Source organism: Arvicanthis niloticus, chromosome 11, assembly GCF_011762505.2.
Source record: "Arvicanthis niloticus isolate mArvNil1 chromosome 11, mArvNil1.pat.X, whole genome shotgun sequence".
In the NCBI taxonomy this organism is placed as follows: domain Eukaryota; kingdom Metazoa; phylum Chordata; class Mammalia; order Rodentia; family Muridae; genus Arvicanthis; species Arvicanthis niloticus.
The window spans coordinates 35,414,528-35,432,266 of NC_047668.1; the positions used below are offsets into that span (position 1 = coordinate 35,414,528).

Below are 17,739 nucleotides of genomic sequence, written 5' to 3' on the forward strand. Positions count from 1 at the left end.
AGGAGCTGTCCTTACCCTTGGGCCTTCTTCATGTAGCTGATGCTCCCTACCCGCTTCCTAGCTGAAACGGTGATCTGTCTGTCTTAGCCTGTCGTAGCTCTCTGATCACAATGGTGAGCTCTCTTCATGCAGAACTTCTAGTTAGAAGGGGTGTCCCGATGGCCGAGAGAAAGCAGAGACCTGGGAATATGCAGGTATCTGCTTGGCCAGGGCCACGCTCTCAAAGGAGGAGAGCTTACACCTGACTCTCCAGAAGAAAGCAGCTATCCCGATACCTTCTTACAGAAAGGCTGTGATGTCCCAGCAAAGGCAGACACTCAATTGCCTGTTTCCGGCTCTGGTGGGGTTTTGGTCAGAGTTTTCACAAAGTTAAAAACTAGAAGAGAGAGGGCAAGTAGTCAGCCACAGGAGGAAATAGATTCTACTTCATCCTACTTCAGTAGTGCTTCAGCATCTCAGAGTTCTCTTTCATGTCATAAGATCCTAACTGTTGAAATTTTACATGTATGTCTTACATGCAGATCCTTGAATTTGGGGTTCTGGTGGCTGATTGTTCTATGGCTGTCCCAAACAGCACAGTGTGCTTATAAGGGCTCATGAACAGAGAAACTTAGCTTTTTACATTCAATCAAATTCCATTTGTTTAAATTATAGGTATTAAATTTTAAAACTGTTCTCAGGGTGCTTCATGGTTTAACATTCTCTTACAATCAGCTAGAAATGGTAGCTGTGGAGGGTTTGGAGTATGAGACAGAGTGATCAGGAATTTATGTCATTCAGTGCTTAGTCACCTCTACACACACACATGTATATGTATATATAGAGAGTGAACAATGTGTGTGTATGTATAAATATATATATTTTTATATATACACACACGCACAGATATATCTATATCTATCTATCTATCTATCTATCTATCTATCTAGATATATATCAGAATATATATATATATATTCTGAGCCATAACATTGTTATAGAAGAGTCATTCTGAAAACTATTCATTATTCCAAACACTTCATTTATTTCCTTGTATTTATTCACAGTATTTACATATTGTACAATACATGGAATGTACTTTTACATTTACAGAGGACAAATGGGACTGGCCTGGGCATATCCACAGATACATATGCCACTGTCTTCAACACAACTGAGGTTTTTTGGTTCTCATTAAAATTTTTCATGCAGTTCCAAACTATACTTTGGGATTTTAATTGTAGAATACAAAATGTCAAATCATATTATATACTCTATGAAAATACAGTTTAATGTTCTGCCTATGTTTCTAAAGAAATATTCCTTGTGGTTCCACCTAATCTTAAAAGGGAAATACCTCATTTTACACAACAATACATCAAATGTGGAGTGTTGTCTGTTCTTATAATCTAAGAGTGGCAAATCTCACTGACAGATACACTGATTTGCTGAATGTATATTTGTAAACTGTCAGCAACATAGAAAATGCAAAGGAATTATGGAAGAGTGCAAAAATAAATCTCTGTCCACAGGAAGTGGGCATGAAGATGGTTCTGTTCTGTTGGTTTCCAAGGCACTTTTCAAGGTTCCTGGTGTGTCGCTCCTTTGCAGCTGAAAACAATTACATTTGATTTTATATAGCTACCCACTTCTTATTACCAATTCTAGAGGACATGGTGCAAGTTTAGCCATATAATAACATTTATAAACAAGGAGCCCGTATTTCTCTTATTTTCAAAGTCTAGGTCCTTCCCAACTCCCAACCTGGAAAACAACCCAGTTCTGTAGTGCTCAGTGTGCATAAGGACGGCCCCCACCATGCTCACCTGTGAATACATTCTTGCTCAAGTTAGTGCTTAGTCTTACATGTGTGATGGGGCTCTTGGGTATTCTGTCAACAGGTTTGCGGCTTGTGTCACCTCTGGGAGAGTTTGTTTGCCTCACTGCTGTGTTCACAAAGCCACTATTTGGTCAAAAACCCTTTTAGTACTCCTTGTTAAAATACTATTCAGGTTAAATCATGTGTTTGTATATTTACTACTCATGCGTATTCTTTAAACAATAGCCCAGGGCGCAAGCTTTTCACTTAGCTGACCTGTAGGTTCAGTAAAGAGGTGGATGCGCAACTCAGAAAATGCTTTCTCTGGTAAGAGGACGGTTACTGAGTTTCCCCAAGGAAACCTGATGAATTTGTTCATTTTTCTTATAGGACTTGTAAAACCTGCCTCTCGCCTCTGGTCTAGAGCTGGGACAGGAATCTAGTCCAGTGGTCTTGAAAATAGAAAATGAGGAGTAGATACAGCAGAAAACTGGTGTGGCCACTGTGAACCAGCAGAATGTGTGTTCAGGGTTTTCCCCACTAGTGACACATGCTGCTTATTCTGGCCCTGAGGGTCTGACTAGTGCCCTGAACCAATCTACAAAGTACAGGGATGCCTATGTAAGTCTTTTAAAAAATAAATAATAAAAGCTTTAAACTCATAGTCAACATAGATACTAGTGTTTTGAACTGACATACACACACATATTTTGGCCAAACTGAACCTATTTCATTTTGGACGCATGACTGAGGCAGGTGGCCTTTGGTACAGAAGTTTTTGAATACAGATCATCTACCCTGTAACTGTTGCCATATCCTGTCATATCCACACTGGATAATGCAGGGGGTTTAGCGGAGGCCCGTGTGAGACTTACTGTGGTTGCTCTATGCCGTATCTAGTCAACATTTTCCTTCATGTTCTTCTGTAATCTACTGGGTAAGCATGGATGTGCTGCTGAGGCCTGGCACACATTGACCAATTAGAGCAGGCACATGAGTACTGGTGGCAATTTGTCTATGGAAAACGGAATCCTGTGCAGGAGCACCCAGCCCTCAGGAGGCGAGGCGGTACCAAAGGCATGAAAGCTGGACATTCTTTCCTGAATTTGCAAGTAAACGGGGATACTTCCCAAATGCCTTCCTAGTAAGGTGGTGATACCTCACAAAGTGAGGTTTTTAATCCCTCAGTGTGTGTGTGTGTGTGTGTGTGTGTGTATGTGTGTGTAAGAGAAGACACTTCTGTGTGCTATAAATGTAGCGGTTGAGAAAATGAAAAATGTTAGAAAGAAGGGAAATGAGGACATGCACTTCTCGGCTTTGTCATAAGAACCCCCACTTCCTCCAGAGAGAACAGGGTGTGTGTGCAGTCCTTGCTGTATTCCACTGCATCCCTAGTAGAGAGCCTCTTACTTTTAGTGGTTCTTGCTTGTGATTAAAAAAAAAAAAAAATCAATCCAGATTGTGAGGACGTGGTGGCCAGCACTGTGAAGCTGCTGTGTACTGGCCCTGCTGACCCAGCCAGGTCCAAGGGTCGCCTCTGTGCATAGTGCTGCCTTTGTTCCGAGCATGCCTGTATAAGAAAGACTGCTGCTGTCATCCATATCTTAGGAGACAAGCAACTACTAAAAAAATGTAACATTCACCTTTTGTGTTTGTATTTTCTGGACAGCAGGCATGTTTTCCGGGAACAGCCATTTGCATTCAGAAGTAGATCTTATTTGTGGTATGAATTCCCACCTAATAATGTCTGGCACACTTAGGACGTTAAAAGTACAGAACTGATTAAATTAAAGTCCTGTCAATCTGTACTGTGGAATTTGTGTTGGGAAGTAATGCTGTTTTTCCCCAACACATTGAGCTGAGAGCCTCAGGAGTCCAGTGTACAGTTACAACCTGAGAGTACATTGACATTTCTGCCACTGGATATTAGCATTAACACTCAGAAGCATCAATGTTATCTGTGATACGGTTTTGTTATAATGGTAAGATTTTAAACCTTTACAGACTGTAAAGTGTGTGTGTTGTGTGTAAAGTTGTGTGGCTGTGGTTAGTAACAAATAGTGTAATCTAACTTAAACGAAACAAAACCAAATCAAGCAGAAGATGCTTGATTCAGTGGGACATGTATAATCGTGAAAAAATGTTTTGTTTTACTAAGGTGCGAAAGGAATCTACATTTGACAAGTGTGTTTCAGGGTTTTGTGTGTGCATGTGGTAGGTACACGTGTATGCCCGTGTATGCATACAGAAGCTAGAGTTGAGTGTTCTGGTATATAACTCCACCTAAAATCTTCAAGACAAGGTCTCTCACCGAAACTGGTGTTAAGGTGATCCTTCTGTGTAGCCACTGCCGCTCTGGGGTTACATGTATCTGTAGCCGTGTCTGGCATTTTACATGACCAATAGGGATTTAAACTCTGAGCCTTGTGCTTGCTTAGCAAGTACCTTTACCCTTTGAACTATATCTGCCTCCCCACCCCCATGCTTCAATTTTTGAATTTGGTTTTATGGGCTGATATGCAGTGCATTGTCGGCTAGCAGGGAGCCACAGTTCCTAGCCTACCACGTCCTCTATGTTGTTTATTAAATAAAATTTAAAGGGCATGTGTGTTCATCCATAAATGTCAGTAATAGTTGAACCTGGAAGTAACAGCAATAGGTTGAAACACGTATCCTGGTATCCTGATGTAAAACTGTCTGTGCTGAAATCAGCTAAGTGCTGTATGAGCTTCCAGTAACAATGTCCACTACAGAGATCCAGCAGGGGGAGCCTTCTGCTCATGGCCACTGTTTTGAGGTAAGTTGGCTGTCTTTTGCTCAGACTATGGCTACTGTGGAGAAAGAATGCATGACTAAATTCCATGTGTGTTTTATGACCCAAATGGGGTCCTGACACCTGATGTGTGGCCACCGGGACTGTTTGGGGGCTTACCTTATCTCTCCATGCACATGGGACTGACAGCCAGCCGAGTAAGTAACCTGGCACATCTTTTATAGTCTGCAGTGAAAACAAACCATGGACCCTTGTCAGTTGTCTGCACAACACTAAAATTAAACATAGACTGTTTACTTTGTTGCTGTTCTTGTTCCATTTGTTTTGCAAGTATACGAAGCACCATAACTTTTTAAAAACTATTCTGAAGTTCCTAGAAGCAATAGAGTCTTCTCTACAATCATGAGTTCTAAGTTGCTTACTTTCTTGGCATTAAAAGCAGAAATCAGAAGAGAGCTACAGAGGGAACAGACAGTGTCCTCTGAACTATGGCTACCAGGTTCACAAAAATGCCATGAGTGTTGCCTCTTGTGAGATAGGCTTTTTACATGACCCTGAATGCTCTTTTAGATTCTATGCAGACCAAGTCCCCACCTGAGATAAGCCTTATACAGACTTACAATGATGTTTGAAAGAAAGTGGCTCAAAGGGGGGCTGTGTGGGAGGCTATGCAAGAAGCAGAGGCAGGAGGATAAGTTCAGTGCTAGCCTGGGCTACTGAATGAATTTGAGGCCACCCTGAGCAACTTAATATGTTCCAAAAAGTAAAAAAGAGAAATGGGGGTAGGTGTAGCTCAGTGATAAAGTGCTTGTAGGAGGCCCTTGAACCAATTGTCAACAGTAAAGGGGGGAAATTAAAAAACAAAATTTCAAGTGTAATAAGAAGTGTAACTGTAAAAGAAAAAGGTAGTATATGTTTTAGTGCAGCCTGATATTCATTGGGGCATCTCATGATTCCACACTTCATTGTTCTGCTCCATCAAAACATATGTAGGAAGACTCGGTTACTGCAGCTATAAGAGAAGTTCCCCAGAACAAAGTTATGTGAAATGCTTCTTTAATTTATGATTTACTACAGTTTATTGCTTAAGAAGTATTCACCCTCAGAGGAAAATCTGAATGAGTGACAATGACAATGGTTATACACTCCCAAAAAATTACCTTTGAAAATTTTATGGCATATATACTTTTGGTTCAAAGAGGTAAGAGAGCTTGGAGTTGATCTCCTAGATTTTTACTTTATGCTTTTCTTCCTCACTGGAATGCAGTTTTCCTAAGTAGGGTCTATAACAAGATGGAGTAGATTATGAGTCCAGGAGTGACTTAATTAACAAACTGTATAATACTTGTATTTGTAACCTGCGGAGATCTTAGCTGTTCCCAACTCAGTCCAAGTCTCAAACAATGCCCCACAACCACTGATGTGCATGCATGTAGAACATATTCTGTTTATCCAGAGGAAGAGAGACTTGGTTTTCATTCTGCCAAGCTCCTATGGCTACCTAAGAAGGCTGGACTGTATGGTCCATATTGATTCTAATGCCCCAGGATTTCAGTGAATTTCTGAACATCTTAAAGCATCCTGGAAGAGCTACCGACTGCTCCGTTCTTTGTGGAAGAAGAAGTGGACGGGGCTAATCTCAATGCACGTATGTGTCAACCTTCTACCTCTGGGGACTCAGCTTGAGATGTGACCAGAAGTCTGTATATTGTTACAAAAGAATACAACAGTGTGGAGCATAGTACAACTCTCTGGGAGAAGCTTGAAGAGACTTTAGTGTGGGGCGTGAGTCTTGAGCCTGGACTTGTTGATGCCTCTGTGACAAGCCATTTAAATCCTGTCTTCTAAATCTCTAAGTGGATAAGTTTTAATGCTAGAAGGTCATGTTCAAATTTGAAATCTACAATCATATTGTTGGATAAGAATATTGTAAAATAGATACACACTTAAACAATAAAAAATGTTCTATGGCCCCCCAAAACAAGTTAGTAATTTTCAAACACAAGATGGTTTCAGTGCACAAGAGAGCAGAGGAGCTAATGACAGAAGGGGAACTTATGACAAATTTAAATGGAAAATCAAATTCTACAGGGAGCGTGTCTGCTCACCAAGGGCTTCAGGCCTGACTCTGTCTGATAAGCACTACTGAGGCAGCCTTACATGTGAGGGCATGAGCCTACCTAGCAGTGTCTGTCACCCAGAAGCAGTCTGTAAATTCAGAAAAGCTCTGCTGCCTAAACAGAAAAAAAAAATTACTACTTCATGTAACTGGTATGTTTGTGGCAAGCATAAAGGCCACTTCAGTCTGCTGAATGGGCTTCTGCCCTCTATTATCTCTGGCAGCAAGATTCTGGTGTGCCTGTAAGGCTTTTCTCCTTTGAGTTTTAAATCAAGTGAAGGTCATCATCCCATTTAAAAAATGGTGTCATGTCATGAAGAGTGTAAGGAATCATTTTGGGGAAATGAAATATACTAAAGTAGATAAATACATGAAGCTTGTTGAAAATGAAAAGAAATTTAAAAGAAAGACACGAGAAACAGGGCCAATGTATGAGCCTCCTGTCACTGAGCTGAAGAAGAACAGTCAGAAGAACAGCATTTGGAACAGCAAATGTAATTCTTGGGTGCTGAGGGTTTCATTATTGATGAGATGAAAAACACACTAGTTAGAGCCACGAAGATGATCAAAAATGTTTGACCAAAAAAGAACCTCAGGCCAACCTGGTAGGTTATACCCCAACACTGTGACCACCAGCAGACACCTGAGCAACTTGCGCCTGACCTGTGTGATGTTCAGCTGAATAGAATATAGACTTTGTGCCAGAGTTCATAAACAAATGAGGATGTGCATGGAAGGGGTTAGCCCATTGCAAGAGCTGATTAAGTTCAATGGGTTATCATGAGTGCCACTGGTTACTGCAGAGTTTAAGCCATCTGCTCCAATGTCTGGGTATCTTGCCCCAATCCAGTCAGGTGGGGACATTGAGGCCCCCACACCTGTCACAGAGCAGACCTGCTGCACTGAAGGAAGAGCGGAGTTTTGTTTACTGGGTGCTCACTTACATGCAGGGATGGTGCAGTCTCTCGTGTTGTGGTAAAGTCTGTGAAAGTGCTTGCTGCACTTCGGACTGAAATAAAGAGGACCTGGAACACAGAGGAAGAAAGTCACAAAGACTCAGGGCACAAAGGAGCAGGGAGGGCAGAGGACTGAAGGGGACACACACCTGTGAGATGTTTCAGAAACTTGTCCTTCATCCTTAGATCTCGAGGAACAATCTCTACGAGGGGTGAGAAATCGTATTACTTGAACAGAGCACCTATGAAGTGTGGTCGTTAGGTGAATGTGGAGGAAATTTTGAGAATTGCATTATCCATACTACATGCACTGGATAAAACAGGAGAACACTTGGTAGTTGCACAAAATACAATGTGGACACTTGGGTCGGGACATGATTTTTTTTTTCAAGCAGCATTAATAACTCTTAAAGCTCCAAACATTACCAGTCTATTCTCTCTGGTTATAGTAAGTCGGAGGCCATAAAGTTACAGGATGACAAAAACAATTCTTTGGGATATGTTCCAATGGATGAATCACTTGTAAATACTTTAATTGGAAGAACTTTGAAGTCAAATCCCACAGCATTTAAAAGTTCAAGAAGTAAATATGAACCTTCAACTCCCAAACTGTGTCACTGAACAATATACATTGTAGGTAATTTTTTAAGGATCAAATTTCTTTCCGGTTTCCTGATAGTCTGGTGGCAACGGAGGGGAATATACATCACCTAGGTTTATAAGGCAAAGGAGGGACCTAAAGAAAGGTTCTCACACACCACTTCACAATCATGCTTTTAGTGGCACCTGCTCTCCAGCAATGGTTCCCTGATTTTTTTTCCCTGAGTTTGGATATTGTTTTTGCTTCATTTCTCAGCCTCGTCAATCATTTTCTATGTCTCTGACCCACATGAGGCAAGTAGTTTCTCTGTGATTGTGTAATGTCACATTTTATTTTTTACCAGAAATATTGTTCTCCACTTTCCCAATAGCTGAAGAGAGACACTGGCATCCAGTCTTCCACGAGGGACATGGAGACAACTCCCCAAGGCCTTTCTTCGTGCACTCCTTATTTGAGTCAGTTTACACAAAAGTGACCCTATCATATTTGACCTAATTGTGTCATGAAAGCATTAAAAGCTTGTATGCTTCCCTGAGAAATTCCCACGGGTCACTCTGGGAAGGGCTCCATCAGGGAAGCTCTGGCCATTTCTGCCTCTGCTGGAAATGGTGGACTGGGAGCCTTCCCCTGTAAAGAGCAGAGCGTCCTGAACTGGGCACCAGTACATCTTGGAAGTGGATTAGGATTGCTATCTTAGAAGCTCACACACAGTCTCTTGTTTCTGCCAGTTTTCTTTTTCTTGAGAAACAAGCAAAAACAAAACACACACACACACACACACACACACACACACACACACACACACACACACACACACACCTTGGTTAAATTTTAAAGTTGATTTATCTTTAAACCTCTGTTTCTGAAAAACAGTTCTTAAAAAGTATTAATATAATGTGTCTTTCAGACACAGAAGTTAGCCCTTCCATCTATACGGTCAAGACCCACTTTTGCTCCTCAGTGCACACTGTGGCTAGAACGCTTCCGGGGCCCAAAGTGGCAGGATCCCACTCACTCTTCAGGTTAGATTGCCGGACAGTCATACATCCTTGGTCTCTCAGGTCCATATTCTCACCAATTCTGTCTATCAGGTCTACATTGCCAGGACCTCACCCACTCCGGTCCTCGTGGTCCAAATCCTTGGCCCTCATTCACTCTCTACCTTGTAGGTTGGCACTGTCAGACACCCACCAATTACCGACTCTCTACCCCTCAGGTCTATACCACTGAGCAATTACTCACTTTCTGTCCCTCATAGTCTACACTGTCCAGATCCTCATCCAGTCTCCACCTCACCGGTCCATACTTGCCACAGCTCTATCTTACTAACTTTCTGTACCACTGCTGCGGGACACTCCCCCACTCTGTTCCTCAGATGCACAGGACTAAGGCTCCCTCTTCCACACTCTGACCCCACAGGTCACTCACTGCCAGTTACTCACCTCTTACTTTCTGCCTTTCAAAATTTACGCTGCCAGAACCCTCCCTTACTTTGTTTCATATTATGGTCTACACTGCTGGATTCTCACCCACTCTAAGCCCTCTACCAGGTCTACACCGAGGGACACTCACCCACTCTCTGCTCCTCTTGGTCTGCCCCATAATCCGTGGCCTCTCTGCGGCCCAGGGCAAAATCGGACTCGCCAAGGAGATGCAGCCTCTTGGAGTCTCCTATGTGAAATTTCTTCAGCTCCTGGACCAGCTCTACTAGCAACCTGAGCAGCGTTTGCCGGTCTGCAGGGCCCCTTGGCTGTGCGCGTCCCCGGTCCCCCACCGTGCTCAGCAGTAGCAGCAGCGCAAGGAGCATCGGGCGCCCGGACACGCGCATGGCCCTGGTGGCCTGTGTCGCGGGTCTTGGGACCCGCAGCCCCAGCAGCCGGCGCCCAAGTTTCCCGCACGCGGAGTCCAGGCGCAGTCTGCGCCCGCCACACAACTTTCTTTCACCACGGGGACGGCCCGCCGGGGTCTTTGGACACCTCTTTGAGATGCGAGGCCACAGGTGATCCCCCGGGGGCTGCCGAGGTCCGGGGCTGCGGAAAAGATGGGCGCCCCTGGACTTGAGAGGTCCGGGCACCTGCCAGCGGTGGGTCCCGCACTGCCCTCGGGCACCTGCGCCCACGCCGTGGATCCCGCGTCGCCCTCGGGCACCTGAGCTCACGCCCAAGGTCCAGCGTCTGCCGCGCTCCTCGGTCCCCCAGTCCCGACACTACTTCACGAGCTCCAGCCCCACTTGTCCAGCGCAGGGACACAGGACGCGCAGCTCCTACGGGGACAGCGCTCACCCTGCTGCTCCGAGTCCTGCTGTCCTCGGGCGCTTCTTATCCCCGCGGCCGCCGACGTCAGGCGGGTCCCCCGGGTTCTGAGCGCCGCTTTAATTAGAACCACCGAGCGCCGCTCTGGGGCTCGGATATTCGTCAGGCCCCTCCGCCTCTCCCTCTCTCATCCCCTCCCCTGTCCCCTCCTGGCCCAGTCTTCAGTCTCCGCCCCTCCCTCACGTCTCCACCCGCGTCTGGTCTCCCCCTCTCTTGTCCTTCCTCTGCCTCTCCTGTCTCCCTCTCCCGCAGTCTGTTTCCCTCCGTTCCTGTCACAAGTGACAGGATGAGCAGAAACGCCTTTACCGGGAACTGGGATCTGTTTTTGTCTAAATGTAGATCTTGGGCTATTTAAAAGGAGCTGCTTGATTGCCTCAACATTGAGTGTCATCTAGAGTCCGGACATATCTGAAGAGGGATCTGCTGAACGCAGGCAGGTTTCTGGTTCTGAAGAACACGCTGGGAACAGGAGCGCCTTGTAGAAAGCCCCACACTTGGAGGGACCCAAGCAGCCTGCGAAGGTTCTTAGAGTAGCGACACTGCTGTACCACGCTGGACGCTGGGCCTGGTTGGCTCCAGAGCTCTTGCCACTCAAAGCTGCATCTTTAAGAAAGTTTGATCTTTTGGAACTAGCCAGGCACATTGGCAAGGGCTCAGCAATTTACTTGCTTGATTTTTTTTTCTTGTGATAAGTATTACCAACTGCACAGTTTCCCATTTCATTGGTGCTTTCTGGGCAGGAGCTGGAAGTCCTCCAAGTCAGCGATCACATCGGGGAAAGGTGTTCTTAGTACAGCATCAGCAAGGGAGAGAAGGCAAGCATTTTAAAAGCCTTGATCTTTAACCCGCAGCTGCTCAGGCTGCTTCGAAGATGCAGTGCCTTACAGGTGTGCACCTGCACTGGCCAAGGGTGAGCAAGGGATCGCTGTGTGCCAAGCCCCTGCTCTGCACAGTCCTTGAGTTCTAACTCCATCTCCTCTCTCCACCACCTTCTCCCTTTCTTCACTGGTTCCGTTTCCCTAGAAGATCAAGTGCCTGGCAGAGTGGGACCAATAGCTATGGGAGACCCTAAAATGTGACCCGTTGGGTGATTTGATTTTTAAATGTGGGGTTCTTTTACTATTAGTTTAGTTTAGTTTTTTTCCAGTTTATTTAGGTTTGTTGCATGCAATATAGTTGAAAGGCATAGGATCCTGATGAAATGCATGCAAGATGAAGGAAGATTTCCCGAGAAACAGATCTTAAGCAGATAAGATGGGGTACTTCTCCTTTCCTCCTTTTCTCTGTCCATGTATAAAGGGACATGAAGTTCTTCTGGCAATAGGGAGTTCAACTGCCCAACCGCTTTCCCCTTCAGCAGGTCAGCATCCAGCACACTCTGATACAGCACATCTATGCACCTCTAATCACAGTGCAAGGGAAACTTAGAAGATTTTCTAAGTTCTTGTAATTATATTTTGCCTAATCCCATTTAGATTTACCTAGACCTGTTTTAAACAGCGCTTCACAGAATCAAAAGCTTCAATTTTAAAAGACTAAATAAAACAAAATAACAGCAATGGAATGGAATCCACCCCTTCAAATTCTACCAGCCCAACAAGCCTTGCTAGGGATGAAATGATCCTTCTGTGGTCTTTTGGTTGTCAGTGAGACAAACGGAGTCTGCGTGGGACTCCTCTCCATCACCCAATTGTATTGTGCTTAACTCGGCACACTACAGAAATAGTTATGCACATCAATAATAGAGAAAATGTGCGTTTGGTTGGTTTTTGGACATGAAATCTGACAATCAAAGATCAGACAATTTATGTGTCTGTTTAATCTCACAAAGTTGTATGGTAAAATGACTCCAAGCATTCCCTGTGTCATATAGTATAAACATTTCCAGACTTTAGATACTTTCTGAAAGAATGTATTCACTATTAGTGTATATTCTGCATTTATATGATATTGTCAAGATGAATTCTGTGGAGTTCTCCACTTAACCAGAATGGTGGGTCTTTTGAGCTCCTGGGTAGCAAAGGCTGATTTCAGGACTGCACATGCAAGTTTATAAAGACTTTGAATGTAGATTGAAATATTATCTGATCACTCCAATTCTCTTTACATAAAGTCAGCCTATAAGATTGGGCATTGTTTCTAATATAAAACTATATAATTATGTGATATTATCATCAATCACAAACAACTTCCTACAAAAAGCCAAAGGTTATTCACCTGAAGTCATTTCTAGTAGCTTAACATCTATTTAGGGGAAAGAAAAGTTATTAAGTTTATGTCATTCCTTTCTTTACCAAAATACTGGCCTACTGCCAGTATTTCATGAGCTAAAAAGAGAAAAATAGGGAGAAACTATATTCTAGCGTGTCCTGGTTTACTTTATTGCTGTGATAAAAACCATGACCAAAAGCAACTTGGGAAGGAAAGGGTTTATTTGGCTTCTGTATCCTAGTCACAGTCAATTGAGGGAAACCAAGGCAGGAACTCAGAGCAGGAACTTGCAGGCAGGAAATGAAGCAGAGGCCATGGAGGAATACTGTTCACTGTCTTGCTTCACTCCTCAGACTGCTTTCTTATAAAGCTTAGGACCACCTGCTCACGGGAGGCACTGTCTCAAGTGGACTGGACTCTCCCACATTAACCATCTTCAAGGCAATATTATACAGACTTGCCTACAGGCAATCTGATGGAGGCATTTTTCTTAATCAAGGTTTTTTTTTCCCTAGATAACTCTAGATTGAATTAAGCTGACAAAAAATTTAACCAGCATGTAGACCATCAGAGAACAGAGATATTTAGATTATTATTCATAACAATAGCAAATTTATAGTTATAAAGTATCAACAAAAATTATTTTATGATTAGGGGCTCACCACAACATGCTGGGTTAAGGGGTTATAGCATTAGAAAAGTCAAGAATTGCTACTTTAAACTTTCTCTCTCTCTCTCTCTCTCTCTCTCTCTCTCTCTCCCTCCCTCCCTCTCTTTCTCTTTTTCTCTCTTCCCCTCTTCTTCATGGCATGGCATACAATACAGTTAAGTATAAACAGAATGTCTAAAGTGAATAATCATAGTTGTTTACCAGTATATTAGCTACTTAACAATCATCTTATTAGAAAAATAAACAGTCATCTTTCATAAACAATAGTTTTATGGATTACAAGAAAATATAGAAATTCTGTTGATTTTTACTGTCAGCATAAAGTAGTATGCTAAGAATGTACTGGAAACTGTATAAATGCTTTAGGAGATCCTTATTACTTCATATTACTGGGCCAATATACCTCTCTAAGAATTCAGGAATGGTATCTATACAGAATTCTAAGTGTCTTTCTATCTCATGTGTAAAACTACGTAAGTTCTTTGCATCTTCCCATTCTTTGATGCCTCATTTGGTATCATGGGAAGACCCATGAGCCAAGGTTTTCTACCAAAATATTTGATACCATGACTGGTTTGCCTTTGTTCAGTATTTCCCATAAGCAAGGTCAGGAGAATGCTTCATGTCAGAAAGGCCTGAGGGAAGGGCATGCTTTCTTATTGGTATTATATATAAAAAAAAAAAAACCGTGGAGAAAGTCTCAAAATACCTTAGTGTCTTGCCCTTTGGATACTTCAAGCTTCCATCTTTCTATGACAACATTTGTATGTATACATTAATCTTCAAGATAAAAAAAACATATGTGATATAAAAGAATATTTGAATAGCAAAATTAGTCTTTAGGAATATCTGAGCCCAATAGCATTTTATGTGCTCGGGAGTGACACGAAACCACTTATATTTCATACATTTTTTTTGCAGAAGGTAAAATATCCTGGTTACAAGTAACACACAAAATGATGCAGGGTCAGGTAGAGATCTGAGAAGTGCTATAACAGTCTCATCTATCAAACTCTGAAGTTTGGGGTTTCCATACTTTAACTCTTCTGACAGATCAATAAATGGTAACAATCTCATACACACTATTGCTTCTCACCTACTTTTATTCAGAGGAATAGCTGGTATAAGCTATTCAGGTTCCTCTTCCGGGACACTGTTTCTGCTTTGGATCCATGACTTAGGCCTGAGTGGAAGTGAAGTAGATAAGAAGAATTTTAGGAGAGGCAGGCCTGTGCTGGTCGTTAAGCATATAGATCTTGGGTTGCTATTCTACCACAGGTAGGATTAAATTCAGTATAAATAAAAGGAATTTTCTGTTAGCCCCCCCGCCCCCCATTCCGTGAAATTGTAAGCAGCCCAGGAATAAACCATTACCAAGCCCTATCCAAATTTAGAAACAATACACTTTGGAGACAACAGAGGGGGGTACAAACTACTAACAATGCTCAGGTTGGAGAACGTGAGCTTTAGTTTGACTCCAGGGGCTGCTTCTTCCATTGGTGAAGTGACGGAGATCCATACTAAGGACAGAAAAGAGGCCCTTCACGCTGACAATCGGCTTTTACCCTGTGCTCCAGTCAATCTGAGAATTCAGAAATTCATGCTCTTCTGTCTAGTGCCTTTTCTTTCCCTTTAAAAGATATTTTAAAAGATTGATTCATTTAGTTATGTCCATGAGTATTTTGCCTGTATGTATGTATGTATGTATGTATGTATGTATGTATGTATGTATGTACACCATGTGCATTTCAGAATCCTAGTCATTTAATTTTTAAGATCCATGCATTTTCACACTTCCCTTTCTTCGCACTTCTTGCTTTTATTGACTGGTCTCCTCTGGTCTCCTCCTCTCACCTTGTCGCGATCTCCCACTGACCTCCACAGGCCAGGTGGGGGCTCCCTTGCACTCTGTGGTTTTCCTATCACAGGCTCATTTGCTTTGCACTGTTTGGATTTCCTGGCATGTCTATTGCTTTCTCTTTTCTTTTCTTTGTGGTATATGCATTACAGGCGTGTGCAGCGTGAATACCTGTGTGCGTGGGGAGGCTAGAGAAGAGGTCAGGTGCCCTCTCCATCACGTTCTAACGTATTTCCCTGCAGCAGGCTCTCTCACGGAACCTCTAGAGTCAGTTTAGCAGCTACCAAGCCTGAGTGGGTTTCTGCTTTTGCCTCTCACCATTTTGGAATTATAGGCATGTCTGACTGTGCCCTGCTTTTTAGTACAGGTTCTAGGCATTAGAATTCAGGCTCTCTGTAGCCTTCTTACCTGCTGAGCCATTACCCCAGCACCACTAAGTTGCTTTTCTGTGTCTTCCATTCAACTACTATTCTTTCAATTGTAGAGTCCTTGATTCATTATATAACAATGGTGTTTAGTTTAGTTATATAATTTAAAAAATGAGTAAGCGTATTATTGCTATGGATTCTTACTGACAGCTACAAATAATTACTAAAGCAAATATTTCGTGGGCACTATTAGACAGCTCTTCGTTACTAAAACAAATCATGGGGGGGGGGTAATCAACTTACAAAGAGAAAGCTTTAGGGTTCAGGCCATTGCTTTTGGATAGATGGAAAAGGAGCATGTCATGGTGGGCACACATAAAAGGAGTATGCAAGGGAGCAAATTGCTCATCTCAGGGAGAGAATAGAGAGAGTAAAATGCTGGTGTCCCACTGTCCCTCTCAAGGATACACGCAGTGACCCAAGACCTCCCACTCGGCTTCATCTTTCAAAGAAACCATCACTTCCCAATAGTGCAAAGCAGGCATCCGTTCTTCAGCTGATGACCTTTATGGAATGCTCAGGATCCAAATTATAGCAAATTATGTGCTCCCCTGGTCTCTAACAGTTCACAACCATCTCACAAATGCAAACCCTACTCAGTCCCTGACACCTCAACAACTGTAGCCTCATTCAAAAGTAAAATTTCTAATTCTCCTCCAAGATTCAAGACGAACTCAGCTAATTGCTTATGAAACAGTGACTAGAGAAGCCACACCCCTCCCCCAATGCACAACCTTGTAAGAGGCACAGAGTAATCGTCCAACACCAAAAGGGAGGAATAAGGAACTGAATGGAACAAGCCTCAAACAAGACCAAAGCCCAGAAAGCCAAATATCAAATCTCCAAACTCCATGAACCCTAACCAATGTTCTCTGGAGCAGATGTGGGCTCCCAAGAGTGGTGGGTTTCTGCCCATGTAGCTGTTCTTTCTGCACTACACAGAACCTCTCTCAGCTCAACACTACTTAGTAGTTGTTTTGGCACATCTAGTGTCCCGGGGTCTGTCTTATAGTTTATATTTAATTTCTACAGATCCACAATTCACCCTGTGAGGAAGTCCTACCTCACCACACACTGCCTGATCTCAGGCTTCTTTAAAAATCTCAGCAGGAACTATGAACCTGGCTCTTACATTCTGCATGCCTACAAATTAGGTGTCATGGGGATAACATCAAGGTTTGATGCCAAATGAACTGGACATGACTCTCTTGAAAAAACAGTTGCAATAGCTTCTGCTGCTTGGATATAACTGTCCAGACATTATGGGCATGTAGGATATCCTGATTCTCTTACCAAAAGGTTCTACCCTGTAAAGTCTCCTAAATACCTTTTGTTGTTGTTGTTGTTGTTGTTTTGTTTTGTTTTTTGTTTTTTGAGACAGGGTTTCTCTGTGTAGCCCTGGCTGTCCTGGAACTCACTCTGTAGACCAGGCTGGCCTCGAACTCAGAAATCTGCCTGCCTCTGCCTCCCAAGTGCTGGGATTAAAGGCGTGCGCCACCACCACCCGGCTCCTAAACACTTTAGAATCTGTCTTTTTAAGCCCCTGGTGTTTGAGGTCTTGCTAATTCTTGAGGTACACTTGATGTCTTTCCTAGTATATAAATGGAAAACATTTGACTTAATTTTGGTGTTAGAGACAAAATTCTTCTAAACACGTTTCTTTTCTTATAAAACTGAGGCTAGATCTGCTCTGTTCCTTGTTCCTTCTGATTATCAGTACAAATCTGGATAAAAAGTAACCATCAATATTAGTGTTACAATGTTAGTAATGAGATGGTTTGAATTTCTTCTACCAGTTAATAGTTATTTACTTTAAGGTAGACCTTCAAAGGCCTTCAGAGAGGACAAAATTCAACCAAATCTTGCCAGGATATTATACAATTTCAAAAATTGTCATTGTCATTCGAGCCGATTACCAGCCTAATCCTTCCATCTGCATTCCTATGATGATAATGGTCTCTTGAGTTTTTGTATGAATTAGAATTTCATCATTTGTTTTACATTTTTCTTTAA

The 17,739-nt window shown here is 42.8% G+C and overlaps 1 protein-coding gene across 2 annotated transcripts; it reads right to left on the reverse strand.

Moving 5' to 3' along the window:
• Window positions 1-1,025: 1,025 nt before the first annotated feature.
• Alkal2 (ALK and LTK ligand 2) lies at window positions 1,026-10,660 on the reverse strand. Of its 2 annotated transcripts, XM_034514396.2 has the most exons (5): window positions 9,820-10,660; window positions 7,796-7,849; window positions 7,635-7,715; window positions 4,731-4,796; window positions 1,026-1,590 (listed from the first exon to the last, which is right to left on the reverse strand). In XM_034514396.2, the coding sequence occupies exons 1-4, from the start codon at window positions 10,073-10,075 to the stop codon at window positions 4,732-4,734; spliced, it is 456 nt and encodes a 151-aa protein (XP_034370287.1). In that variant the 5' UTR covers window positions 10,076-10,660; the 3' UTR covers window positions 1,026-1,590; window position 4,731. The 2 variants fall into 2 exon arrangements, with proteins under 2 accessions (XP_034370287.1, XP_034370288.1); XM_034514397.2 differs by lacking the exon at window positions 7,796-7,849.
• Between the last annotated feature and the right edge of the window lie 7,079 nt (window positions 10,661-17,739).